Below are 27,368 nucleotides of genomic sequence, written 5' to 3'. Positions count from 1 at the left end.
CAGGCAGACAGGTATACACAAGCACACACACTCTTCCCAAAGGTAGCTCTATATATTTGACTGCTATCTGTTCACCAAAACCCATTTTCTCTTCTCCCTGGGCAGACAGCTGGAGTTAAATGTTGCCACATGACTGAGTTCTAGTCAATGAACTGTAAGTAGGAATGATGTGTACTCTTTCCAGGCCTGGCCTTTTCAGCTTCCCCACTGGAGATCCTCCATACTCATTCTCCATCTGTTGGCTCAATACAGAGACGTCTGAGGACCCAGAGAACAGAGCCATGAGGCACAAGAAGCCCAGTTCCGTGGATAATCATGGGAAGACTGCCGACCAGCTGGGATGACTGTTGGAAACGTCACATGAGTGAGAAGTGAATTTCTATCATATTAAACCACTAAGATTTGGGGCTTTATATCTATCTTTCTATTCTTGCACAGAACCTGACATCATAATCCTTTAATAAATGATCATTATGACTTTATTTTGTTGTTTTAATACAAAGACCTACAAGTTCTCATTTTTTTTTTTTTATTAATTAATTTATTTATTTTTGGCTGTGTTGGGCCTTCGTTTCTGCGCGAGGGCTTTCTCCAGTTGCGGCAAGTGGGGGCCACTCTTCATCGCGGTGCGCGGGCCTCTCACTATCGCGGTCTCTCTTGTTGCGGAGCACAGGCTCCAGACGCGCAGGCTCAGTAGTTGTGGCTCACGGGCCTAGTTGCTCCGCGGCATGTGGGACCCTCCCGGACTAGGGCTCGAACCCGTGTCCTCTGCATTGGCAGGCAGATTCCCAACCACTGCGCCACCAGGGAAGCCCAACAAGTTCTCATTTTAAGAAGACAAGACAAATACAGCAGCACACGCTAGAAGCCATATACGTGATGCAGAGAACAGAAGTTCAAACAGTTCAAAGTCCCCAGGAGTTAGGAAATCTGAGACAGCCTCACGCAGCAGGTAGCGTTGAGTTTGTCTTTGAAGACTGGGTATGAATTGTCTGGATAATGGAGACTGCATTCATTCACCAACATTTTTTAAAAAATCAACAAAAAATTCCCCATAATCCAATATCTACCCCCGTAGTCCATAAACACTTCAGCTCTTACCCAATATTTCTCTATTGCTCATGTCTGCTGCCAATGTTGTCCAGTGTGGTCTGGCCCTGGTTACCGTGTCAGCCATCTGCAACCTTCTGAAATCACCTAACTTCCACTTTCCATCCCCAAAGCTCTGACCCAAGAAAGGAAGGACATGCAGCTTCAGAATTTTTGATACCCTTCCCCTTGGGTCCATAAGAGCCTTGAGTTTGTGGCTTTAAGAAAATCACTTGTCAATGAAACTATAAGTATGTGTGTACCTTGCTCCAGCCTTTTGCTTTGCTCCCTGCAGCTATTGATCAATAAATCCATTTTCATGACCATTTCCCTCTGGCTGTACAAGCAAAAAGCTTCATTTCAGAAATCAAAAAACTGATCAATCCAACGAAAGGGTTTTGTTTTAATCAAAAGATCAATCAATCCAATGAAAGGTTTTCTTTTTTAATCATTACCATACACAGAAAGTTTGCAACATAAACTTATTGCTCTAATTTCCCTCTACAAATATGAATTATAGATGATATGATGGGGATTCTGCCATGATTTATAAGTTGCTTTCATCAAAACTATTGCCCTTTAGCCTTTTTCTTTTTTTTTTTTTGGCCGCACTGCCCGGCTGGCAAGATCTTTGTCCCCCAGCTGGGAATCGAACCCGTGCCCTCTGCAATGGAAGTGCAGAGTCCTAACCACCAGACCACCAGGGAATTCCCCTGCCCTTTAGTCTTTAAAACTAGTTGGAGTGCCTATTTTATATGAATAGTAGAAACTACCTTTGTAATTTCCCAAGTTACTTCAACTTTCCCCAAATGTTTAACACAGACATTTTAATTCTCTAGGTTCAGAAATGCACAATGTATTCACTGAGATGTGAATTAGACTTAAAAGTGTCACACGTCATTCTGCCAGTTTATTGAACAAATGGGACCCACAGGTGCAGTGTCAGAGAAAACAGAAAAAAATGGGACTACTCAGCACTTAGTACATGAGATCATTTAAAATTCATGTAATCTCACTGTCAAGCATGCATTTTGCAGGAGGGTGCTAATGGAGCTGCAGGGTTTTGAAACACTTCCTCCCCCATCTCAGGATGCTGTTTTTTCTTAGAGGAAAGGGAAAACATGGGCAGGCACATGCACTACTGTTATACAGAAACCCCTCTGATGCAGCATGGAAATGGCCTTCTCTTCAGAAACACTTAAACAATGGTGCCTGCAGGTGCTGCTGTAATCAGAACAGGTACTGAGAACTAGTACTGACTGTAAAGAGCTGGCTGAAGGAAAATCAGAGATGCACATTTTCAGGGCTTCAGGAGGAGTTTGATCAGGTCTCTATATGCTAACTAGCCATAATCTAATTGACTTCACGTAGAAATCCAGGATAATACCCTTCAGCAGAGGCTAGTGTTTGAGGGCAGTTGCTTTGCAGTTTGAAAAGTCCTTTGGCTTCTTCCAAAGGACAACTTTGTGTCATTCTTTCATTCAGTAAATGCTTTCTAAATCAACTATGCGCTAGGTACTGTGCTGGGAGCTAGGAATTTAATGCTAAGCAAACACCCAGTTGTAACCCTTGCCTTGATGCAGCTTTCATTCTAGTAAAGGAGGTTTCATTCAAAAAAGTGAAGTCACACTATGATAAATGCTGTGTAGGAGAAGTATATCAGCTCTGAGGGTATAATTCTGTCCTAGAAGCAATGCAGTTGCTTATACCACAGATAACAAATGGGTTTCAACTCATATGCTAATTCCAATTGATTAATAGTGTCTCTTTGAAGTATGGTGTTGAGAATGCTTCTGAGGTCTTGTCTGGCATGCATGCAGAAGGGGGAAGTGGTAGTACATGTGCCATGTACCTGATGTACCTGGTATCCATCTAGAGCATGTAGGCATTTGAGAACAAAGTGACATGTGGTTACAGTTGCACAGTCATCTAGCAATAGTGCACAAGATCATTATATAGGTTCTTTTCTTCTGCTGCTTCTTCCTTCTACCCATCTCTGGCTATCTGAGAACTGGACTGGGCCAGTATCTCTACACTAAACCATCACAGACGTAAAGGAAAATGAAACTCACTCCACCTCTGTCACAATTACAAAGGTATCAGGCTTGGTTAGACTTTGGCTGGGAATGAGGAAGAAGCTCACTGGGTAAGAGAATGGCTCCCCTTGAAGTTCCTGGAAAGAAAAATCAGTCCACCGAAACAGACATGGGTCCCAGAGAGTAAATCTGTGAATTAGTTTTAGTTTCTACAGATCTATGGGACAATTACTCTAATCTGAATTAAAAATCTATAACCAAAGTGACACTAATTTGCCAAACAGGAAAAGAAAACCCAGAATGGCATTATCCACCAAGGATGGAAATGCTCATAATATGAAAGGCCAAGCAAGAGGAAATGTGCTTCGAGTCAAACAGGAAAACTTGCTTGGGTGTCTGGGAAAAGAACTTTAAAATAAAAAGTATGTGATGATTGGTGAATGTATCATCTCCACCTTATATCAGAGCCTCCTTAAGTGCCATACCCCCTTCCTAGAATATTCTGTCCCTACACACACACACAAGCGTGCATATACAGATGCACACATCCCTTCAGCACCCAGCCCAACTCCTCATCCTTCAGGTCCCATCTTAAGTCTCTTCAAAGAGATTTCCTTGACCAGGCTGTCTAAATTAGATGCCTCTTCTCTGTCCCATTATTCTTTATTTTTAAAGCCTATTTGTGTTCTTCCTCAATATCCTTACACTTACCCCAAGTAGGAGATGATAGATTAGACAGATAGATAGATAGATAGATAGATAGATAGATAGATAGAGATATGTATATTTTCATATATGTGTATTTGATTACTACCTGGTACCTTACAGACACTCATTACATATTTGGTGAATGAATGGATGAGTAAATGAATGAAAGAATAAGTGGACAATACTCTGGGAAGTTTTAAGAACAGAACAAATTATTCACCTTCAATGTTTTATACCAGCAGTGAGATTCCTAATCTTGATCTGAGGATGAGCTATTTTTAATTCTTCAGTCCTATGATTGGAGGAGGAGAGGAGGGTGGGGAGAAGACAGGAAAGGGAGGGGCTGATGGGTCCTACTCTTCAGAAAAAGAGGGCAAGTCTTTATCCCCTGCTCAGAGATTAGCCAGATAAGCCTGGAAAGGCCAGTGTGTATGCCTGGGGCACTCTGGGAACTCGTGGCCTCAGGGTCTGTGGAGGGATGGAGGAGGTGGAGCTTCTTGCTCTGAATTGCAAATGCACTCTCAGAAGAGGGTCTTTTCTCACTTCTCAGTTCTCCTTTATGAAGTGCATTTTCCATGAGGGGAACACCACTTTCTCTGGAGAACTGGGAGGAGTCGGCCATTGAATCCTGCAAGGGAACACCCACTCATCTGCAAACTGGCAAACAGGGTCTCCCACAAAGTAGAAGAAGGCTTGATTCAGAGCTTAAAGGAAACAATGGAGTTCATTTAACAAAGCCAATGTTTAATGAACTCGAAACAGTGCGCTTTAAAAAATAATTTAATAAAGCAGCCTTTTAAATTTTAATGCATGCTTACTAGCTTGATTTTCAGACTACCATCTGTTACCTCAGGAAGAGTTTACTGGTTTGTCTATCATCATGATTCATCACCTATATGATTCCTGAGCTATGAATGACAACGTTGATTGGAATTCTGCAAATGGCAACCCTTTTGCATCTGGGCCAGCTTTCACAAACCGTGCAAGACCTTCGAATAGAACTGGTACCTTCTATTGCCTGGCAATTCACAAAAGAAAGATACAAGGAGAGACAAACTCATTTTTCAGATGAGTTTGCCATAAAACCCTATTTATCGGCCTCTTTCAAGATCCTGTTATTTTAAAAATCTTCCCATCAGTTTTATTTGTGTTTTACGGAGATGTAGCCATGGGCCTCAGTTGGAGACATCGCTTTTGGGTCGTTTCCCAGAGGCACCCCTCCTACCCTACCATCTCAGGAAGGGAGAGGAGTGGTGAAAAGCAGAAAGGGGATGGGGTGGGGCAGTGAAATCGTGGGTAATTACCAAGAAAAAAATAGAAGCCTCCTACTTTTTATCAGAGCTAGTATCAAATACTGTTTGGCCCAAGTACATTTTGTCCCATTCTGTTTCTTATGCAAATTACACATCTAGAGACTAGCCTGCCACAAAAGTTGACTCGCTTCCCCAGCTTTATTCAACTTGCCTTTGAAAGGAGTATCATGTACCTGATTGTTAGCTGGGTAACAATCAGAGAAATTGTAGGCAAGATCTTATCATTATCGGGCTTCTTTAGAAATCAAAAGCACCTGCTCTTTGTGAAGATGGGCTTCTAAAGAGAGAAATATTCCCATTAGAAAATGCCCCGAGTTCAAATAGGAACACGATTAACATGTCCTCCCAGCCTGAGGGTACCAACCTTAGACCAATAAACTAGGGAACATTTATTGAGCACTTACTGTGTGCAAGGTCCTTGCAACAGCCATAGGAGATGGGAAGTCTGATTATACAGATTTGGAAACTGAAGGCTTGGAAAGGTCAAGTGACTTGCCCAAGATCCCACAATTGGAAATGTGACAGAGCCACAACCTCTAATTCCAGAACCTGTGCTCTTAATTACCTATGATGTAATTCAGCACTGATGACATTAATGTATACTATCTAGTGACAACCCCCTCCTAATAGGCTCCCCTCTTTGGATTTTCCAAGCAGAACTGAGCATAAAACAAGTCTTCCCTGAGGTTCTGCTCCTATAGAAGAAAATAAGCTACTCTATGCAAACCAATTTACACTTCATTTAATACTCCTAGTAACATTATATCATAGATATGATCACATCCTTTCAGGAAAGGAGGAAATTAAGGCTCACAGAAGCTAAGTAACTTGCCCAAGAGTACACAGCTAGTAAGGGGTAGAGGTGGGCTTTTGATTCCCAGGCCAACTTCAGTATCTATCTGCCTGGCACCTTGTAGGCATCCATCAGACATTTCCACTGGGAGAGAGGGAAGGCCTTTAGCTCCCCTGCAACCCTTTTCATGAGTGAACTCTGCCCTTCCAGGTCAGAGTCAAGATGATCCTACTGACCCCCCTGGGCCAAGGTTGGCTGAAAAGAAGGACGTATTTGAAGATGGGTGAAAAGAATCTTCTTGAAATAGAAACAAGTATCCTCATATACATGGAAGACCAATGCTGAATTATCAGTGATGCATAACATTTGTGTCAAATCAGAGAGGCCATCCTTATGAAATTAGGCTGTATGAGGCCTCTGTGACTCGACTTACCTGTTTCTTCCTCTGTCAAGCATGTCGACTCTCCCTTTTCCCTCCTCCCCATCCTACGTTCCCGGTACAGATTTCTATGACTCCGTGCATCCCGCACCCACCCACCCAGTTCCTAGTTCTGCTGATTTGCCTGTGTCTTCCCAGGGCCTTGTCCCCAGTATACTGTAGGGACTTAATATATATTTAAAAAAATGGACGGAGGAAGAAGCTCAGAGTTCGTGCTAAGCCCTAGGAAAGAGAAACTCAGACGTCATGCATGCTTGTGAGATTCAAGCGCCATTTTTGCTCAGGAAGTAATGCCTCTAATGAGTTGTGGAGACCAGTATAAACGTGCTGACATTTCCAGGTCACACTAAACTTGATCCTAGCATTAAAAAAATTAATGTGTTTCCTCTTCTTCCCCTCTCCAGCCCATTTGGTCTTTATCTATAAAATATATTCATGTGTGTTATACAATATAGATATGTCTCATGTAGCGTGAATCTACAATGGGCACTTCATGGTACTTCCGAGGAAAAGAAAAACAACTCAGGGACACATACATGTTGCCAGAAATTGTTAGTTGTCTCTTCGTGCGAGCTGTTTCTTTACCTAGCACTTTACAGTTTACAAGAGCCTTCACATCATTGCTCTCCCACCCCGTGAGGTGAGTTCAGGGCTGTGGCTTCCATTTACAGAGAAAGAAACTGAGTCACAGAAATCTTTTGTGGCTTGCCATATGGCTATTTCCTTAGTTCTTAGGTATCATCATTGTAAGGCATGCCATTGATTTAACAATAGGTTTTGAGGATATAAGGAAACTCTACCATACTGTGTATACATATTGCTTATAAGACGCATCCCAGCGTCTCTGAGACATTAAATTATATGCACTTGGAGGGAGAGACGTGTATCTTAAAACTAAGAAAATGTGGTCAGTAGTGGCACAATGACTTAACATGGCATTCTAACTCTGAGTCACTGTGTACAATTTACCTTCTCAGATACATTATAAACTCCCTCAAGCAGGGCATTTTTCTACACTTTTTACATGTCTCTCAAAAAGCTTAATGTAGTGGCTTCTGTACAAAATGCTCTCAGTTGGTTGATAAAAGAGTCCGTTTCCTCTAAAAACAAAACCTAAAAGGAACCCTTATTTTTCATTCTTAAATTTCTGGGTACTAAAAATTCCCAGGGAATATATTTGGAAACTTCCCAGGAGCCGCATTTTATCTGTTGTTTTTGGTGGGATCTTGTTTGGTGACTAAGAATTGAATCATAAGATTGCCTCTCTGAGAAAGACAAATACCATATGATACCACTTATATGTGGAATCCAAAATATGATACAAATTATTTACAAAACAGAAACAGACTCACAGACATAGAAAATAAACTTGTGCTTCCTGAAGGGAAAAGGGGGTGTAGGGGGGATAAATTAGGAGTTTGGGATTAACAGATACACACTACTACATATAAAATAGGTAAACAACAAGATCCTACTGTCTGGCACAGGGAACTATATTCAATAATAAACCATAATGGAAAATAATATGAAAAAGAATACATATATATATGTACATATATATATATATATACATAAAACTGAATCATTTTGCTGTACACCAGAAACTAACACAACATTGTAAATCAACTATACTTCCATAACAAACAAAAATTTTTTTAAAGAAAGATTGCCTTTCTAAGTTCCTTCTCCCAATATCACCGCTCTGGGAGACTAACAAAACTTTAGAAACCTAGGGGGTCTACAATCAAAAGTTGTATTTCCATATGAAGTTTTGATGAACTTCAAGATGAAACTCTAGAAGTTCGGAGTTTATTAGAAGATATTAGAGAAAAAAATCTTTAACATGTTTGCATGAACATAAACAGCCTATTTTTTTTGTTTAATATCCAGTGTACCACTGCTGAACTTAAGTCTTCCTAAATTCAGTTTAGATAGCCTGCATATAAAAATAAGAAAGCAAGAAATAAACCAAAGAAAGCAAGATGTAAAAGAAGAAAATTGTCACCTGTAACCATGCAACCATGCAAATTGTAACCTGTAACCTCCAATCAGAGTTATTTTTGTATGAGGAGGAAAAAATTCAACTTTTTATTCCACCCCTGGTTTAAAAAGTAGTTTTAAAAAAAAAAGGTTCTCCAACTCTGTGAAGTAAAAGAAATTAGCCTCAAGTGGCCGTAACTGAGCTTCCCATCGGATTCTTGTGCAAGGTTGCCTTTTATTCCCCCCCCACGGTGGATAATGCATGTTCATTGTGATTTATCTGGAGCCGGTTTCTTTTACACCCTCGGCGTATATAAAGTCCAGCTAGGACTGGGAACAGAGATTTGGGGAGCATCTGAGAGGCAGTCTGCAGTCGGAGAGAATGAAACAGTCGGGAACACGAGCAGCCGCGTGTGAAATTGACACTCTCTGTGGTATGAGCCCCATGTTTGCCTCGCAATGCAGACGAAGAGCCCTTAGAAACGGGACGCATGATCCGTCTCCTCTGTATGTGCTGCCTTGTGCTCACCCTTGATTTTAATTTCTCGCTCGTGTTTCTGACCTAGAATGATCGAGGCTCGGGCCCTGACAGGACCGTGAACGTTCGGCCAGCTTGATTTGGCCACCTGGCAAGAGCAATGGTGATGAGGGCCTTCGTCCTGTTGGCTGTCTTTGCAGAAGCCTCTGCGAGATCTTGCACTCCAAATAAAGCAGGTATGCTCTGGTGCTAGCCCATTTTCCTGGAAAGGAACTTTTCCTGACACTTCCCTTCGCAGAGTTCATAGCCCTGGGCTTCTATTGTTAGGAAAATGCGATACTGTAGCCAAGTAGAAGCACTTAAGCACCCCAACGCCCATCCGGTTTTTCCCACAGAAAGTACAAATCTATTGGGTAAAGTTACACTTTTTAAAAATTAGAGGCTGCTAAATAGATGAACAAATAGAGATAAAATCTTCACATTTTCTTCCCATTTTCTGTTTGACTACTACTTTTCTGTCCTGTGTCATAAATTACTGTTTCATAGCATTGTGCATAAATGGACATTTTAAATTTTATATGCTCATTTCATGGGATTTTCATATACATATGAAACCAGATTGAATGGATTGGAAATATATATATATTTTTTGGAAATATAAATATATATATGAAAATACATTTAATCTGGTTTCAAAAATACATTCCTTAATATAGGTTAAAGCTTAAAAGTGGACCAATTTTGAATACGTATTAAGAATAATGCAGATATTACACAGAGGTTTCAAAAACTGTAAAAGTGGAACTTCAGTGACTGAAGTTGGGGGAAAACTTTCATCACAGCTCATGAAGAATAGTGGGGAAAGTATTTTTAACTAACTGCTTTGCATGCTCAGCTGTAACAGGAGCCCACCATATGTAGATATTACCAGATCTGATTTCAGACCATGTCTTTCCTCTTTCCAGATGTCATTCTTGTGTTTTGTTATCCAAAAACAATCATCACCAAAATCCCAGAGTGTCCCTATGGATGGGAAGTGCACCAGCTGGCGCTTGGTGGGCTGTGTTACAATGGGGTCCACGAAGGAGGTTACTATCAATTTGTAATCCCAGATTTGTCACCTAAAAACAAGTCCTATTGTGGAACCCAGTCCGAGGTAAGACCAGGCCACACGTGGAGGAGTTGCTAAGAGGAGGCAACTGGGCCCAAGAATGAGACATCTTCTGTCCACCCTTAAAAAGATTCAGAATTCACCACTTTCTTTTGAAGAGTCAGTCCCAACTCCCAAATTTCCTGAGATATTAGTGTTATTTAAATTCTTTTCTTCTGTCTAGTTTAGGTGACTCTTTGGATTTAAATTTTGTTCTCCTAATTCACTGCCTGAGCAGCTAAGCCACCTTCCGTGAGTAGAACAAAGTACATTTCCCACCTCCACCTCACTTGGAGCTCTGAACACATGCTCATGGCTGCCATCCTTCCTGAGTTGGATGGGTGAGCCATCCTCTGCCCGAGACTTGGAAGTGGTGACAAAGGGGTGCATGTGGAAGGCATCTTAGGGACTTCCCTGGTGGTCCAGTGGTTAAGACTCTGTGCTTCCACTGCAGGGGGCACGGGTTCAATCCCTGGTCGGGGAACTAAGATCCCACATGCCACGCGCCATGGCCAAAAAAATAAAAAGATAATGGAAGCCATCTTAAAGGAGTGACCAAAGTATAACACAACCCATAATTGGGTCTTGTGAAGTACCCAGGACAGGTAATCAGAATTAAAAGGAACCACAGACATCCTCTTGCCAAGTATCCTTATGGGATGGAGGAGAAATCTGAGACCTCCCAGCAAAGCCACTAGTTCGGGGCCACAGAACCAGTAGTGATATAGTCATGAAGGGATCCTAGGTCTTCTGACACTCTGGCTGACATCTAGAACTCCTACGGCCTTGACTGAAGGAGATGGCACATCTATCGGGTCTCAGCTCCTGGGGCTACCTCCTCTTCCTAAAGGTCCCACAAGGATTCAGGGATTTAGGGAGAAGAGTCATGGGCATGATTAATAAAAACATCATGTCTTTGAATATCCTGGTAAAATGAACTAGAAATCATCTGTGCAGTCTTAGGCAGATCACTTCTCAAGTGAATGTTCAAGATCCCTTTTAACTCTAATATGCGGTGATTTTAAAGTCCAACAAGTCAGAGGAAAGAATCTCAGAAATAGTGCTCATGATTGGAAGAAGGAAAGAGCAAAGAACCAGGCAGTTATGTTCTAGAGATGGGAGGTGGGTGAAGGTGTCACATAAGATTACTTGGACAGGGGAAAGTAAATTAAAAGTTGATGTTGGGAGATAGAGGTTCCTGAGCCAGTCCATTTCGGTCAGAAGCCCAATGGGTATATGGATTTTTTTTAAGTGTACAACATTCAACTTAGATTATTATAAACAATCTTGGACTTCCCTGGTGGCACAGTGGTTAAGAATCCGCCTGCCAATGCAGGGGACGGGTTCGAGCCCTGGTCTGGGAAGATCCCACATGCCGCGGAGCAACTAAGCCCATGCGCCACAACTACTGAGCCCGCGCGCCTAGAGCCCTTGCTCCACAACAAGAGAAACCACCACAATGAGAAGCCTGCTCCCACTCGCCGCAACTAGAGAAAGCCCGCATGCAGCAACGAAGACCCAACACAGACAAAAATAAATACATAAAATAAATAAATTTATAAAAAAAAAAAAAAAACAATCTTGAACAGACTTAAGATCTCTTTACAAAAATTATCAGCTCACCGACAAACAAGAGTGGGTGCTATATCAATGGCAGACATTCATGCCTCCCCATTAGGCTTTTTTCTGAACCATCTTCAATCATTTATCCAAGAGGCCTCATTCACGTCATGGGGGTACAGGGCCACCCTAACCGCCTTCTTTCTTTCTACAGTACAAGCCCCCCATCTACCACTTCTACAGCCACATTGTTTCCAACGACAGCACCGTGATCGTAAAGAACCAGCCTGTGAACTACTCTTTTTCCTGCACTTACCACTCCACCTACTTGGTGAACCAGGCTGCCTTTGACCAGAGGTAAGCTGCTCCGCGAGCGGAGGGCTGGCTGCCTTGCGTGTGTTCTGCAGCCCCTGTCAACCAGGCATGTTTCAGTCCTTATGCAAAATTCTCTCCCCTTTTCAGAGTGGCCACTGTTCATGTGAAGAACGGGAGCATGGGCACATTTGAAAGCCAGTTGTCTCTCAACTTCTACACTGTAAGTGGTCTCCAGGTCTCCACTGCTACCCTGGGGCCTTTCTAGGAGATGATGGGATGCTTCCTCAGCATTTGTTCTCCTCTAAGCTGTATGCAGACCCCCATTCTTGAATTTGAATTGAGACGTAAGCTTTGGTCTAGCTTTAAGCCTCTTTAAAGACTAGATGCAGCAGACATTCAGATTCATAGACTGGAGGGAAGAAAGGAAAGGTGCCACGGAGAAAAAAGGGCAATCTTCCCATTTCACAGATGAGAAAATTGAGATAAGAGAAATCAAAGGTCAATCGGCAGTAAAGACAGCCAAGGTCTAATGCTTAATCAAGATTACTTTCCACTACAACCCCCTCCAGAGATTCATATTTAGGGTCCAGCTCTTGTTAAAACATTGGCACAGAGTAGTGAGATTCCTACCTGGGACAGGGCTAAGGGGAGAGGTTGGGGTTGGCTGCTGCCGCCTAGTTTTTTGGTCTCCAAAGCCCTTTACTTAGTGGGCCTCCACTTTGTCTAATTTGGGCATGCTGCCTACGTTGACATCAAAGCTAAAGGCACTAAGAATAAAATGCTCCAGAGAAACTGAATATGCAATGGCCATTAGCCCAGCTGGCCTCCTGTTTAGATGGGGTGCTCTGTTTTTCAGACCCGCAGCTTCCAGTGAGGGGACATGCACATAGGAGATGGCCCAGCTGGCTAAAGGAAAATGCAGGCAGAAATAGAAACCTTTACTTCCAACATTAGAACTGGAAGATAGCCTTAGAGGCCACCATGTACAACCCATTCATTTCGCAAAGGAAACAACTATATTACCTGGAACTCCACTGACCTTGAACTCTTTCAACTTGCTTTACCAGCTCCCTGGAAGCTATTAATCTTGCTGAACTTAGAAGGTGAGAGCTAGAAGGGATCCTAGAATAACCTAGTCCATTTTACAGCTGAGGATCTGAAACCCAGTGAGGAAATGATCTGTCCAAGATCCCACAGCTGGTCCAGAGCAGTACCCAGTCTGGAACAAGGTCCCCTAACATTGGTCTCCAAGGCAAACTTACTATGCTGGGAATGAAGCTTAAGTTTCATGACCCCTCACTTCCACAGGCCCTTTTCAAGGCCCTGTGTCTAATTTTGTATTCAAAGTTTTGATTCTTTTAATTAAAGAGGGCTCTCTAAATAAGCTTCAAGGTCCCACAAAACCTAGATCTGCCCCAGGCTACACACCACTAGTGGTTAAGTCCTGAGAAAAGGAAATTCCATACAATCCCTTGACCTATAATCAGGGGGGTTAAAACAGCGTGGATCACCAGGGTGATGAAAGGATGGCAAAACCACTGTAGTAACTGATGAAGGTTATCCAGAGAGGAAAATAAGCTTCACACATTGACAACAGACTCAGGGGACATCCTGATGACAGGCTGTCTTTACTACTGAGTCCCTGTCTGGAAATACATGATTGTTGCTTTAACCAGATAAAATTATAGATATGACCCTATGAAGGTTTTACAACAGTTGGAAATGGAGAGGCACCACGATTGTCAAAAGTCATCATCCACCATCAGTTATGTGGAGCTAAGTTTCAGACAGAAATATCAAATCTTATAACTTTCTTAAGAAAAAACAAAAATTAGGAAGCATGTCCTCAGCATCACCCAGGCCATCCTCTGGGCTAGACAGACTGCTTCCTTGAACTGTTAGAAATGAGGCTAAGGCCTTCCCTAGGGCCCACCAAGACCCTTACAGGACAAAAAAACCTTGGCAACGAGGGGGCTCTGAGGTTATAACCGAGACTTTGGTACTGATTAACATTCCCACAATGGGCTCGGTTTCCTGTGCCTTACCCATGAGGTTGGTATTTTTCTTCTCCTCCCTTCTTCTGCTTTGAGGGCATTCTTGTGTGTTTCTGAAGCAACAGCTGCTAGCTGCATATATTTCCATCAAATTACCAGAGACCGAGCTGTGCCCTGCATGGCACAATAGAATCAATGCTCTGCTAGTTGCTTAGGATTCTGAGAGCTCCAAATGCCAGGCTCCAAAACCACCAGTTCTACTCAGCACGCTTCCTCTCTTCTCTCTCTACCCCCTTCCACTCAATTCTGCCAACGGTCCGTGGTTGGTATTCTTGGTAAAGTTATCTTGACTCCCAATCCGAAATAAAGGAAGGTAGTCAACTTGTAGAAGTAGCCTAGCATTGTGGTTAAGAAAATAGGCCTTGACATCAGACCACTGGTTTGAAGCCTGTTTCCGCCATTTACTAGTTGTGTGACCTCGGACAAGTTAGTTAACCTCTCTGGGCCTCCGCCTCTGCATTTGTTAAGTGGGGATAATAATAGCACTTATCTGAGAGGTTTGTTATGAGGGTTAAATGAAATAATCCTTATAAAACCCTTTGCACAGCGCCTGGCACAAAGTAAATGCCTGAGGAAGTAGTCATTCTCACAATTGTGAACTTTGACCTTGTTTAAAGTGGAAACTGAGAAATCCTAGCACCAGCACTGTTACCTTTATAGGGTTGAACATCAATGTCAGAGTGGGATTAGGTTGACTTCTATTCAATCAAAATGGTATTGACTATTCCTTTTAGTTAGACAGAAACAAATGCCAAAGCTTGGGATGGAACGAAGGCAAGCAATAGAGACCAAAATCATAGACTTCCGGAGTCAGAACAAACCTCAGAGGTGATTAATCTTGACCTTCCACCCAATGCCCAAAACCCTTCTGCAAGGCTGCTGAAGGATGGGTTCCCCACCTCTTCCAAGGGCAATGGCAAGTTGGACCTTCTCACGTTAGGTCAGCATGTGAAATCTGATGTCATGAAATCTGACATTCCGAACTCTGGCCCACTGGTCCTGGTTCTGTCCTCTGAAACGATACTACACGTTACTGATGGTCCTTCAACTAGCTCAAGCTTGTCTTTCCCAAACTAAACATCATCCCATTCTTGGTGGTCCATTCATCATCCTAGTGACTCTTTTCTCTGTATGATTTCCTGGGTTAATGCCCCTATTAAAAGGCAGAGCCCAGAATTTGCCAAAATAAACTGTCCAGGTACTAAAGGGTGAAGCTATCTGGACATAGGTCCCTAATTTTCATGTTACAAAGAAAGTAGGGGGAAGTCACACTGAGTATTGCCTCACTGTCAGGTGAGAAGTGGAAAAACTGACCCTTAAAAGCGTTTTGCTTCAGAAATTGAATTAAGGGTGCAGATTCTGTGCTCCACTATGTAACATAATCAGGAAGCTTCCCCTGCAAGTGGAGGTATTATTCCAATATTCCAATTCTTGGTTCCCGGGAGATGGAGCCAGGAGAAGCACCTCTGGCTACACCGGGGACAGCAGTCTATGATTTTGGTCTCTATATAGCGCAGTCTCCTGGACATACATGTGATGTCCTCATCCCTTCTAAGATGGCACCAGCATCCTAGGAGGTACAGCCTCTCTGGTCCCGGCGGGTCTCACTTTGGTCTCATGTACCTGTGCCTTTGGGTTGTTCCTCCCCCCTTCCATCCCGATTCATCTGCTCCCGTCAGACCCAGCTGCTCAGTCTGACAGATCATAACGCCCAGTGTCAATTTCCTTCCAAAGAATGCCAAGTTCTCCGTTAAGAAAGAAGCGCCTTTTATCCTGGAGACCTCCGAAATTGGTTCAGATCTGTTTGCAGGAGTAGAAGCCAAAGGGTTAAGCATTAGGTAAGTGTGTGTTCTTAATGTTTGTATTTATAAATACAAAGAAGAGAAAAACAGACAAACAAAAACAGCCCAGAGGCTTTTTAATCACCCAAAGTTTCTAGGCATACAACTCCCTAGCTCACAGTGATGCGTTTTGCTTCATTTCCAGGTTTAAAGTGGTTGTGAACAGCTGTTGGGCCACACCTTCGGCTGATTTCATGTATCCCTTGCAGTGGCAGCTGATCAACAAGGGGTAGGTACGGCTCTCTAGACCGCAGGGCTGAGAGGTGGGGCTAGGTAGATCCAGGGCTGCTCTGGCTTGGGACAGCTTGGAAGGAAGAGGTGGAGCCTGTTAGGGTCACATCAGTGACTTCCTCTGTGCTTCCAGACAGTACTGATACCAGGAATCACTTACATAGTGCTTTCTAGGTACCAGGTTCTGTTCTGAGAGCTTTATCATATATTAACTCATTTGCCTTACAACAGGTAGGTATTATTACTATCATCCCCATTTTCCAGATGAGAAAACTGAGGCACAGGAGGGGTTAAGTAATATCACATAGTTAGTGTATGTGTGTGTTTATGGGGAGGTGGGCAGGTTGGGTTCACATCCAATCATTATGGGGAAGTGGGCAGGTTGGGTTCAAATCCAATCAATCTGACATCAGAACCCTGATGAGAACTAACTTAGATATCCATGTAAAAAGCTTAGTACATAGTACCTAGCTGGTATTCAATCAATTTTAATAATATCATTGTTTTTATTTACTAATAATTTCATAGGTAATGGGGAGTTCTTAAAATTTGGAGTAGAGGACTAAAGTAATGGGATTATAGTATAGAAATGTGGTTCTGGAAATCACACATAGGGTGGTTAGAAACAGAACATGGGAGGTAGGAAGACCAGATTAGAGGCTGTGGCAGGTCTAGAGCCAAAGGTGATAAGACCTGAATCAAGGTTGTAGCCAAGTGAATGGAAAGAAGGTCATCCAACGTCACCCAAGGGAGGGAGAAGCAATAAAAATTTAGCAACCAATTGGATATGGTAGAGGGAAGGACAGGGTACAATGTCTGAGGAACATGTGGCAAAGAATGCTTTCTGCTGTTGCACCGAGAATTGTGAAGATGAGAAAGTGTTTGTCGTAGGCTCCTAGGGAAGAGGGGTTCTGGATAAGGGAGTTTGGATTCTCCTTGAGTTCAGGGATGACATATTGACCTTGAGATGACAATTGTCTAGAAGCACTTAGAATTGTAACTTTGGAAAACAAAGGAGAGGATGAGTTAGACTAGAGGTGCAGGCGTCATCCACACAACAAACAGTAAACACAGAAGAGGCCATTCCCCAAACCAAAGCAGACCAGTTACACTGGACCCATCAGGGCTGAGTAAACACTGCCGCCAGGGACAAAGATGATAAGATAACAAAGGTGAAGCCACTTTGGATCTTTATCTATTTTTATTTAACAAACACTTATACAGCCCTTACAACATACCAGGCATTACTCTAGGTAGGTGCTTTACTAATACTAATTTATTTCAATTTCACTACACTTCCTATAGAGTAGGTAATATAACAATCACTATTTTATAGATGAGGAACCTGAGGCACAGATAAGTTCAGAAACTTACCCAGAGTCTAAGCTAGTAAAGGGATGGATGATCTGGGCAGCGTTATCTCTTGATAACACAAGGTAGGACAGGCCAGCAAGGCCCACACCCAAGCAACCCACCTTCCTGCAGAGATGGGAGCTTAGTTTGGGTCCTTATTTCACATCTGTCCTTGAATGATTCATTTAGGTTCTGTTGATGATGGTGCAAATCAAATGACCTCAGGGAGATTCTGAAATAAACTACTGACCTACAGGGACCCTGAAATTACCAAGAGGCATTGGGAACCTCTCTCAAACAATAGCCACACAAGGGCAAAGGCTTCTGCCACACCACGGAATCATCTCCTCAGATAATTCTAGTGTCCCTGCTCACCTAGTGGATGTGTAATATGGCAGAAAAGGGAATGCATGTGACTTTGGGGTAGTCGCTACAAGCGGTCCTCAAACCCTAGTGTGCACAGGAATTCCTTTGGGTATCTGCTACACATGCAGACACGTTGTAAACCTACAACATCAGAAGGTCCCTGGGTGAACCCTGGGACTCTGCATTTAAGCACAGCTAAATTAAAGACACCCTGACCTAGTTGCAAATACTGCCTAACTGAAATGGCCCCTTGAGGTTGGAGATAATTGCACGAAGACCAGTGCCAAAGGGGAGAATTAGAAAGGCCACTCCCATAACCTCCCAGATGGTTTTGGCTCACACCAGGCCCTTTGGAAGGAAAAGCCAGTTTTCAAGAATGCCTGGAGAGATTAGAATAGGAATTTTGATCTCAGGTGGGGAAGTGATGATGGTGTGAAAGCCTCCCCGTGGGTGTTCCACAATCCCGAGATACCTGTCACGGAGGGACAGGTGCCACAGCCAGAGACAAGAGGCAGCAGTGCCAGGGCATCTAAGCCTGCCTGTTACTTGCCTCCTTCCTGCCGCCAGCAAAGCTCTGCTTTACATTGTTCCCACTGTCTGACACCATACCTGGACACTCCAGCAGCCAGAAGCTATTTTAAGGACTTAGTCTTGAGTTCGTACAAGGGTCTCCGGTTTAATGACCAAATGATCCTTCAAGAGTCTTGTTTCACAGCTCAGAAGATGCCCCTAGCTCCTGTCACTGCTCAGAGGCCACCACCAACAGATCCCAGCTTCTGGCCCTGGTCCAGATATAAGGTGCAGTTTTCACGGCTCGTTTCACTCACTCTCAGAGTTAACACCCCCTCCGTCCTACCTCTAATTTGGCCCCTAATGTCTGATTCTGGTGGACTGGGATGGGGGAGGGTCCCCCATGAAGTTTCCCTGGGGCGGCTGCACTGCTCCCTAGTGTGTGTGTTGAGTTGGAAGGACGATAGAGTCAGAGAGACACGCCAGGCGGGGCATGAACTTCAGGTTCCACTGCGGTGCTGTCCACTGGTCTTAAGCTTTTGAACCCAGAGACCTTTGTTCCGAAGAGGACAGGCTCTGGTGCTCATCGTCACCTGCATACAGGCCCTCACACTCTGTGGGTCTCGCTGTGCATTCCCCAGAACCACTGTGTCTGTTCCCAAGCTGGCTGAATGTCTGGCACTTAAGTAGGGAATCCATATGTGTTTGGTTAATGAAAAATTACTGTGCTTAAACCAGGCTTTCTCAATCTCGACACTGTTGACTTTTGGGGCTGGATCATTCTTTGTTATGGGGTCTGTCCTGTTCCCTGTAGGGCATTCTGCAGCATCCCTGGTCTCTACCCTCTAGGTGTCAGGGGTATCTTCCCCCCAGTCATGACAACCACATGCCAAATTTCCCCTGGGGGGCAAAATGGCCCCCAGGTGAGAACAATTGGTTTCGACAAATGCCCATCTATGTCATTATTTTTTCTTTTACTGCAGTTGTACATTTGGGACTTTGAAACTTCCCAAATATTACATTCTCATTATAGAAAATTTAAAAAAAAAAACATAAAGGTGAAAGAAGAAAACAAAAACTGTCTATAATAGCCAGTGTTAACATTTAAATGGTATCCTTCCAGCCATTTTTTTCCGTGCTCATGTTAAAAATATCTTTACAAAGGTAATTATATAATAGAATAGATATAGCACCGCTTAAATAGTACAATGTAAATTCAAATTCCCAGTGGCAAAACCCCACAATACACACACAGCAATATGTTGGGTGTGACCTGGGCGTAGGTGGCTGTGAGAGCACTTTGGGAAATGCCGTTCCCAGCACCACCATCTTTATTTTGGACATATGCTGGGAGTCTTTACGTATCCCAGTCCTCTGGAGGACGTTGTCTGGGGGATTTCATTTCTTGGGAACAGAGGTGTGGTGACTTCCAGATGTGTGGCTTCTCGTAAGTTGCTCCACCCTTGCTGTACTCTATCTGTAGAATGGGGATGGTCACAGCCATCTCATAGCTCCTCCAACTGACCCCAAAGAAATGAGGATAAGTGAGGTGCTGCCACAGTGCTTCAGAAGGATAACGTGCTGTGTAAAAGCCCAGGGGAGGCCGTGCGTGACTTTGCCTCAGGCGCCCTTGCTGGAGTTCATGAGATGACCTTGTCTCTCCCCCTTCCCTCCCCCGACCCCGTGTGCTCCAGCTGCCCTACGGATGAAACAGTCCTCGTGCATGAGAATGGGAAAGACCACAGGGCAACCTTCCAATTCAATGCTTTCCGGTTCCAGAACATCCCCAAATTGTCCAAGGTGTGGTTACACTGTGAGACTTTCATCTGTGACAGTGAGAAGCTCTCCTGCCCAGTGGTGAGCCATCCTTCCCGGAATGAGACTATTACCTGAGGCTGTGAGGGTGACGGGACGGTATTTGAGAAGCTGTATTTTTCCCTGGGAAATTGTCAACAGACCAGCGTAGATGTGTGTGAGGACATACTGGAGAAAGGCTGCTGAGGGTAGGGCAGACGTTCCAGGCGTGTCTGCCCCCGCCACGAACAAGCTACATGGTCTGGCCCAGGTCACTTAACCCCAGAGCCTGGTTTTCTCCTCTTTAAAGATAGAGTGGTGATGAGTAATGGCGGCCCTTCTCTTTTCAGAGAGCAATGTTAGGGAAAATGAAAGAAACAACAGACATGGAGATGCTTTGAAAAAGTTAACAGGACAAGGGAGATTCAAAATTCAGCTGGTAGCAATAGGCTCTGGATGGAAGTCGAAGGTAGGTATTTTTAGCTCTTGACTTACCAGCCTGAACGTCCATCTCGGAGACTTAAGATGGACGAGAGAGATGTTGCAGGAATTCGTGACATGAGGTCACAGCTGTTCCGACCACGTGAGAGGAAGGGCTCAGCTTCCCAGACATGTTTAGTAGCTCATGCAGGACGGTCAGCTTCCCCTCCACCTCCTCCACCAAGAAGTTGCTGCAGGATCAATCAACACGCGTAATGAATTCAGGTGGAAGACGATTTTCCATTGCGACCAGGTGAGAACCTGGTCCTTAGAGCAGTGGTTCCAAAGTGTGGTCCACACTGTTTCAGCATCACCTGGGAACTTGTTAGGGATGCAAATTCTCAGCCCCCCACCCCAACCCCTGGCCCCAGACCACCTGATTCAGACACCCTGGGCGGACCCAGCAATCTGTGTTTTAACAAGCTCTTCAAGGGGCGCGCATGTTTGAGAACCACTGCCTTGAAGATCTAAAAGTGTTAAATTCCAAACTGTTACCTCCTCCAGTCTATTTGGACCGGAGACCTCAGTGAGGAAGGACACAGTGTTTCTGAGGAGGGTACCTGCTCGCATTGCCTATAGTAACCAACAGAAATAAGATGATAATCTCTATTTCTGTTGATTCATTGGGCCAGACAGTGGTCACTTATGAGCAAAAACAGAGAAAGGGAAGGGAGTAGAGAAACATTTAACTGTTCATGAAAGGATTATTATTGGCACTACATTTTAAAAAGAAAATGAACCAGAACACATTTTGCGGGTATCCACGTCTCAAATCACAGAGATGAGAGTAACTATGGGAAAAAGCCTTACTTCTCATCAAAAGAAACGGAGTCAGTTCCTCCCACACGCAATGTGGATTTGTTCCAGCTTGAAGAGTTAAGGCCGGAAAGATTTCTTCCTTTTCTCAAGTTGGAGAAGCAATGACATACATCTCTCTGGGTTATAAAAACAATAAGGGAACTAATGTCTGAGGCCTGGGGAATTTTGACTCCATCAACTTTGTGACTTCTTAAAAAAAAATCTCTTTTCTCTCCTCTGTTTGTTTCTCATCCCACCTCTCCCCTCGGCTTCTCCTGGGTCTCCAGACTTGTGACAAACGAAAACGCCTCCTCCGGGACCAGACTGGGGGCGTCCTGGTCGTCGAGCTCTCCCTCCGTAGTAAGCTTCTCTGTTTTCCAAATGGTTGCCCTCAAGCTGGGCTGCGTCCACAGGCACGGCCGGTTTGAGCATTTTAACTGAATTGCCAAACCAGTTGTGCCTGTAGACACAACCTTTACCTGCAACGCATCTCCTCACCTGGGGGGTGGGTAACTCACGCCCGATCAAGGAGGTTTGTTAACTACCCTGAAAAGTTCGGCCTGTGGCCTCAATTCCAATGCCCCCCAGGGACTAGGAAGTGCTGAGCTTCCAGGCACAGTGTGCAGGTGATAATGATAATAGAAAATGAAACGTACTGGGGCATCCAGGGCATGTCAACAAAACTAGTAAAGGAGCTGGGTGGGCCCTGGGGTTTCAGAAATAAAGGAGACCCACACGGGCCCTGTCCTCAAGAATGTACCATCCAGCAAGGAGGGAGATGCTGAATGCTAAGGGAAAGGGAGATTACTGTTAGTGGGGGTGGAAGAGGTAGGGTCTATGGGAATAGATGCGTAGGCAGCTCAGCATAGTCAGGCTTAGGGAGGACCTCTGCGAGTCATCTTTAAGTCTGACCTCAAGAGTGCTGTGACATCGAGGCGGGGCAAGGCCTGGGAGCTTTAGAGGACAGTCACCCAACTCTGGTCAGGAGCCCAACCCCATCTGCTGCCTGATTTTGTATGACCTGTAAGCTAAGGGCAGTTTTTCCTTTTTATGTGGTTGAAAAAAATCAAAGGAAACAATATTTCATAACACACAAAAATTATATGAAATTCAAATTTCATCGTATATACAGAAAGTTTTATTGGAACATAGCCACACTGGTTCATTTAGGGCTTGTCTCCAGCTACTTTCGACAGCATCAAGTAGTTGCAATAGAGAACAAGTGGCCTGCGCAGCTGAAAAAGTTTACTATCACCCGCCCTTTTCAGAAAGTTTACCAACCCCTGCCATAGAGAGCCGAGATGAAAATGGTGTGAGATGAAGCCTTTGTCAGCCCTGCAAGAAACTTTGTGCTAAAGACAATGGGGAGCGGGTTGGTTTCATCAGGGGAGAATCCAGTCAGGTTTGTGTTTTAGGAACACAGCTCTGAGACTTCTCCCTCTGTGATCTTTTCTTAAACCTTCTGTATTCTCTTTCTTTCCTCACTACAGGCAGGGGATCCTCCGGTCTCTATAGCTTCTCAGGTAAGGAAAAGAGACAGCTCTGGGCAATGCTTTTAACAGGCAGATGTGTGTTTTAAAAGAGGCTTACCTTTGGCCCCAGCAAAGCCTTTACCTGAATGAGGCGGAGGGGGATTGGAGGTCGAAAGGTCTCTCTCCAACCAGCCCCTGAGCTCTGAAGGGAGGGAGGGGCTGGGGGCAAGCTGGGTGAAGCAGAGCTGGCTCCCCCACCCCCCTACCAAGTCTAAGCAAAGACATCACCAGGTGGTTCCTCTTGGGTTTCTGTGTTCAGAAAACGTGATTTTCAATGATCTGTTCATTCAGCAAATATTTCTGAGTCCGTTCTATGACCCTGCCCCTCATGAACTGAGTGACCTTGGGCCATGACCCCACTCCTGCATTCCCCAGTTTCCTCTATGAAATTGGGTTAATAATTGCCCATATCATACACAGAAGTTGTTGTGTGGATTAACTATTACAACTAAGAGCACTAAACAATGCCCAGAAAGCAACAAACATCCAGTAGAGATTAGCCATAATTACTGACTCTGTACCAGGCACTTTTCTAGGTGGTGCGACTGCTGCAGTGAACAAGGCAGGCAAGGCTCCTGCCCTTCCTAATATGCATGAAGTATGGTGGGTGGGGCTGAATAATGATTTAGACAGCAGCCCGGGAAGCATCTTAGAGGAAGATGCATTTCAGCTAAGACCCAAGATCTCAACAAATGATGCGAGAAGATGGGTAAGGCAGTTCTATTTATAAACAAACTCACAGATGTAGGATTTGCTCTCACAATTACAGGAAATCATGCAAACCAACTGTTTGAGACTCTCAGATGCACCATCTGGAGTCTACAGTGAAACGCACCGTCACTGTATTATCGAAGTTCGGGTTCCCATCTGTCAGAGGTCCCTATCCTAGGCGTATCTGTTGGGTTCTTTGTACTGATGAAAGTGAGCTATGCAAACCCCAGAGGATGAACAAAACTGACTATGTACCAAATGTGCAGAGTTTTATGAAAACCTACTTAACGTCCTTGAGTTGACTCAGTTATGTTGAGTTGACTCTTTTGTCGAGTTCTCCTTGCTCCTTGTCGAACTGTCTCCTTTCCTGTCTGGTCCACAGATGTTCTCTATCACCTCATCGTGTTGCTGGGGATTTGTGCTGTGTTCTAAGGGAGAGCCAGGCAGGCAGCTGCAGCTCCTCCACCCAAGACCATCTCCTCTGTCAATGACAAACTCACATTTAGTGTGCTGCCAAAAAGAACAAACAGAAGACCGTATTGTTGGGGAGCAGAGAACAGCGCTTTGCCAAATATGTGTTCCAGTGATTTTCGTGAATTTCAGTGATTGTTTTTCTTCGGTGCCCCACTTCCTCTTGTGACTTCCTGTGGCTCTTAGATTCTGCCATCCCTCCCCTGCAGCCGGCGGAGGAGTCTCCTTTCCCCATAGTCAAGTCGAGACTGCAGCGGACTCCTTTGAAAGCTATTCTAATTTTAAAAGACTAGCACACCCAACCAAGCGCAGCTGAGCATTTTGAGGAGAAGGTAGGGCATAAGCACAAAGTCAGTGCTGAGGACAGAATGCACAGGAACAACCAACTTTGCCGGAGGAGCCTTTGTCATTGAGGCTGTGCAATTCCTATCTAAAGACCAGGGCTGAGCCACCAGGTGGGGGTTCTAATCTTTCAAATGATGATGTGGGAATCAGAGTAGAAAACATTCGTTTGCTCAAACCTGAATAATATAAAGGAAAATGATTCTTGAGAGCCCCCAGTGAGTGCTAACCCAACTGGTGTTTTATTATAAGTTTTCTTAAATATGTATAAACATTATATAGGCGTACACTCCTTATTTTTATAGCTGATATATACGTCTAAGATCGAAAGAATATTACAAATTGAATAGGACTCAAGCTACAAAAAGAGTAAAACTCACATTAGCATTCATTGACCATGATAATGTGGCATTGCCTAAATGAAACTGCTGCTTGTAACAGGCTTCAGAGGGACTGCCACGACAGGTTCTCTGCAGCTTGGCGACCCCATCCTTCTCGTGATGCCCAAGGCTCTCACTATTTCTATTTGCTCTGCTAAGAAATCTTCATTTGTAGAGAATGGTCTGACCTCATTTAGGCTTTACTTCAACATTCAAGCCCATATCTTTTTTTGTCTCAGTAACCTACGACCATTCGAATGGAACCAACAAAAAATCGGAAACACAAATGCAAATAAAATGAAGACAAATGGCCAGTGAAATCACGTGGTTTCTCATGCTGAGAGCACTGCCACCCCAGTGATCCAGAATATGTTGAGAGTAATGATTTACACGGTCAAGCAAACAAAAACGGAAAGAAGCGGTCCTGGTAGAGAATTGGCAGATCCCTGAAAATGCACTGAGGACCCCGGTTTGAGGCTAGAAGCTGAGATGTGCTAGGAAAAGCCTGAGCTTTAAATTCTGTTCTTTGTCTTGTATAGACTCAATTAGCGGGCTTATCATTGGAAAACACGTCAGTTTGTATCTCTGTATTTAATGTATTTGAGAAGTTTTGAGATCTGTAGTTTGATGGTTCTTTTACAACTGTGTTAATGAACTCAGAAATTAAGCTAGTTCTCAAATCTCTGGAGACACAGAGTGCATGTTTAGCAATAGGCTAGATTAAAATGACTCGTAGCTGAAACTGGTCTCAAAGCTGGTGCTCCAACCAGTTTGGGATCTCTTCTTCCTATAAATTCAGAATTTTTGTAGTCAGGAAGGACAGAAGACGTATTTCATTGGTTCTAGTCAAAAACTCTTAAATAGCATACTCACAGCCATAATCATAAATCCTTGGCTGTCAGAGTAAAACAAAGTTGTGTTAGTTTTGTTTTGTTTTATCATAATGTTAATGATCTTGTATCTCTTGGTGGTGCTATGGAATAAATAAAATGCCTTAAAATAAATAACCTATGACGATAGCTTACAGTGTAAATATATCATGTTGGTAGCCAATTCTTCAACCCTCCCACTGGTTTCTACAACTAGAGCTTCTTAAATTCACATATATTTCACAGGTTTTCAATCATTTTATCCTACAATTGCATTTCAAAAATTCCAGTATTGTGTTCCTCGGCAAGGAGGCAGAGCCATTTTGTATGATTAATGTCTGGGGGAAAAGTTTTTGTGGTCATCCCTGTCTCTAAGGCCCTCATGTCTGTCACCAGCAACGGCATGTGCTTCAACTCAAAGTTAACAGCCCCATGATGTTTGGTTGCATGTTTCATGTCTCACAACTTCTCTACTAAGGAATTAAGAGAAAGTCACTCTCCAAACAATCTCTCTTGCAAATTCCCATTAGTGCTAAACATAAAACAGACATTTAGAGAAGGAGGAAAGGGTACTTTCTCCCTTAGGTATCCTTGGTTGACATAGAAAAAAACCCTGAATATAGATTTTAGGAAAGTGCTCTTATCAAAATTCCTAATTATGAACCCTAAAGACATCTTCTCTCTGTCTCTCTCTCTCTAAACTTGAGTAATTCAAACAAAATATATAGACATGGATATATATACACACATATATACTGAGTATACACAGGCACATAAATCTCTACCAATTGATAGATACAGCTATAGCTATAGCTGTAGAGAGATAGATATAGAGAGATTGCTGTCTGTATATACTCAGTATATGTGTATATGTGCATGTATATATGTATATGTGCATACATGTGTATGTATATATGCACATGTGTGTGTGAATGTTTATATGTAGGCACATGTGTATATATGTTCTATGTGCATGTGTGTGACTGGATGCCAGATGTTTATGTTACGATGTTTGATGAAAAAGGCAGAAGTAACAAAGTTTTTATTATATGAACATAACTGTGTAAGCATGTGGGCTAGGGCTGGAAGGGAACAAACACACACACTCCGTACAGATACAAAGATGGGATAATGATAGTTGATTGTCATATCCCACCCCATCCCTACATCTGTGTGTTATTTTCTAATTCTCTTTCAATGTAACAGTACTGGATTTCTCAGTTACTTCTGCTCTTTTGTACATACCTGTTAGTCCTCAATATGTTGCATTACTACTATGTTTCCTCTCCCCAGCTAAGCTGAGAACTAAAGATCATAGAAAGTTTCATATTTTCTTGTGTCCCCCAATGTGGTACCTGGCACAGAGTAAGTACTCAATAAATGCTCTTTGAATTAATGAAATGTTCATAAAGATGCATGGATGGATGGATGGATGGATAGATGGATAGGTCGGTGGGAACTGGCCAATCTCTCTAAGAGACCCCATAGCAGAAGTTGCCTTGTTCCCTTTCATAATGGAACAAAGTGCTTAGCACCCAGAAGCCCTGATCCCAAACAAGGGAAGAAGATATGAGGCATGAGAAGATAACTTTTGGCCTACTGTCTCCATGCTAAGGTAACTCCCCTGTCCCTTCATAAAAATGCCTCTACCTTCCCTCCTTCCGAGCATCAGTCAAAAGCTCTCAATCCTTGGGACTTCCCTGGTGGTCCAGCGGTTAAGAATCCGCCTGCCAATGCAGGGGACATGGGTTCGAGCCCTGGTCTGGGAAGATTCC

General features: G+C 43.6%; 1 protein-coding gene across 3 annotated transcripts; it reads left to right on the top strand.

Moving 5' to 3' along the window:
- On the top strand, positions 1-27,368 carry TECTB (tectorin beta). Of its 3 annotated transcripts, none has more exons than XM_082423340.1 (11): positions 1-8,792; positions 8,925-9,072; positions 9,802-9,992; positions 11,761-11,903; positions 12,009-12,081; positions 15,650-15,753; positions 15,902-15,985; positions 19,911-20,073; positions 21,576-21,648; positions 22,779-22,811; positions 24,964-27,368. In XM_082423340.1, exons 2-11 carry the CDS (start codon positions 8,997-8,999, stop codon positions 25,023-25,025), a joined length of 1,002 nt encoding a protein of 333 aa, XP_082279466.1. In that variant the 5' UTR covers positions 1-8,792; positions 8,925-8,996; the 3' UTR covers positions 25,026-27,368. The 3 variants fall into 3 exon arrangements, with proteins under 3 accessions (XP_082279466.1, XP_082279467.1, XP_082279465.1); XM_082423341.1 differs by lacking the exon at positions 24,964-27,368 and adding an exon at positions 23,914-24,053; XM_082423339.1 differs by lacking the exon at positions 19,911-20,073 and having other exon boundaries at positions 23,914-27,367.

The sequence above is a fragment of the Balaenoptera physalus genome (genome assembly GCF_965194825.1).
Source record: "Balaenoptera physalus genome assembly, chromosome: 14".
Taxonomy (NCBI): domain Eukaryota; kingdom Metazoa; phylum Chordata; class Mammalia; order Artiodactyla; family Balaenopteridae; genus Balaenoptera; species Balaenoptera physalus.
Note: the sequence above shows the minus strand (reverse complement) of the source record. Positions and strands in the feature narration are given on the sequence as shown.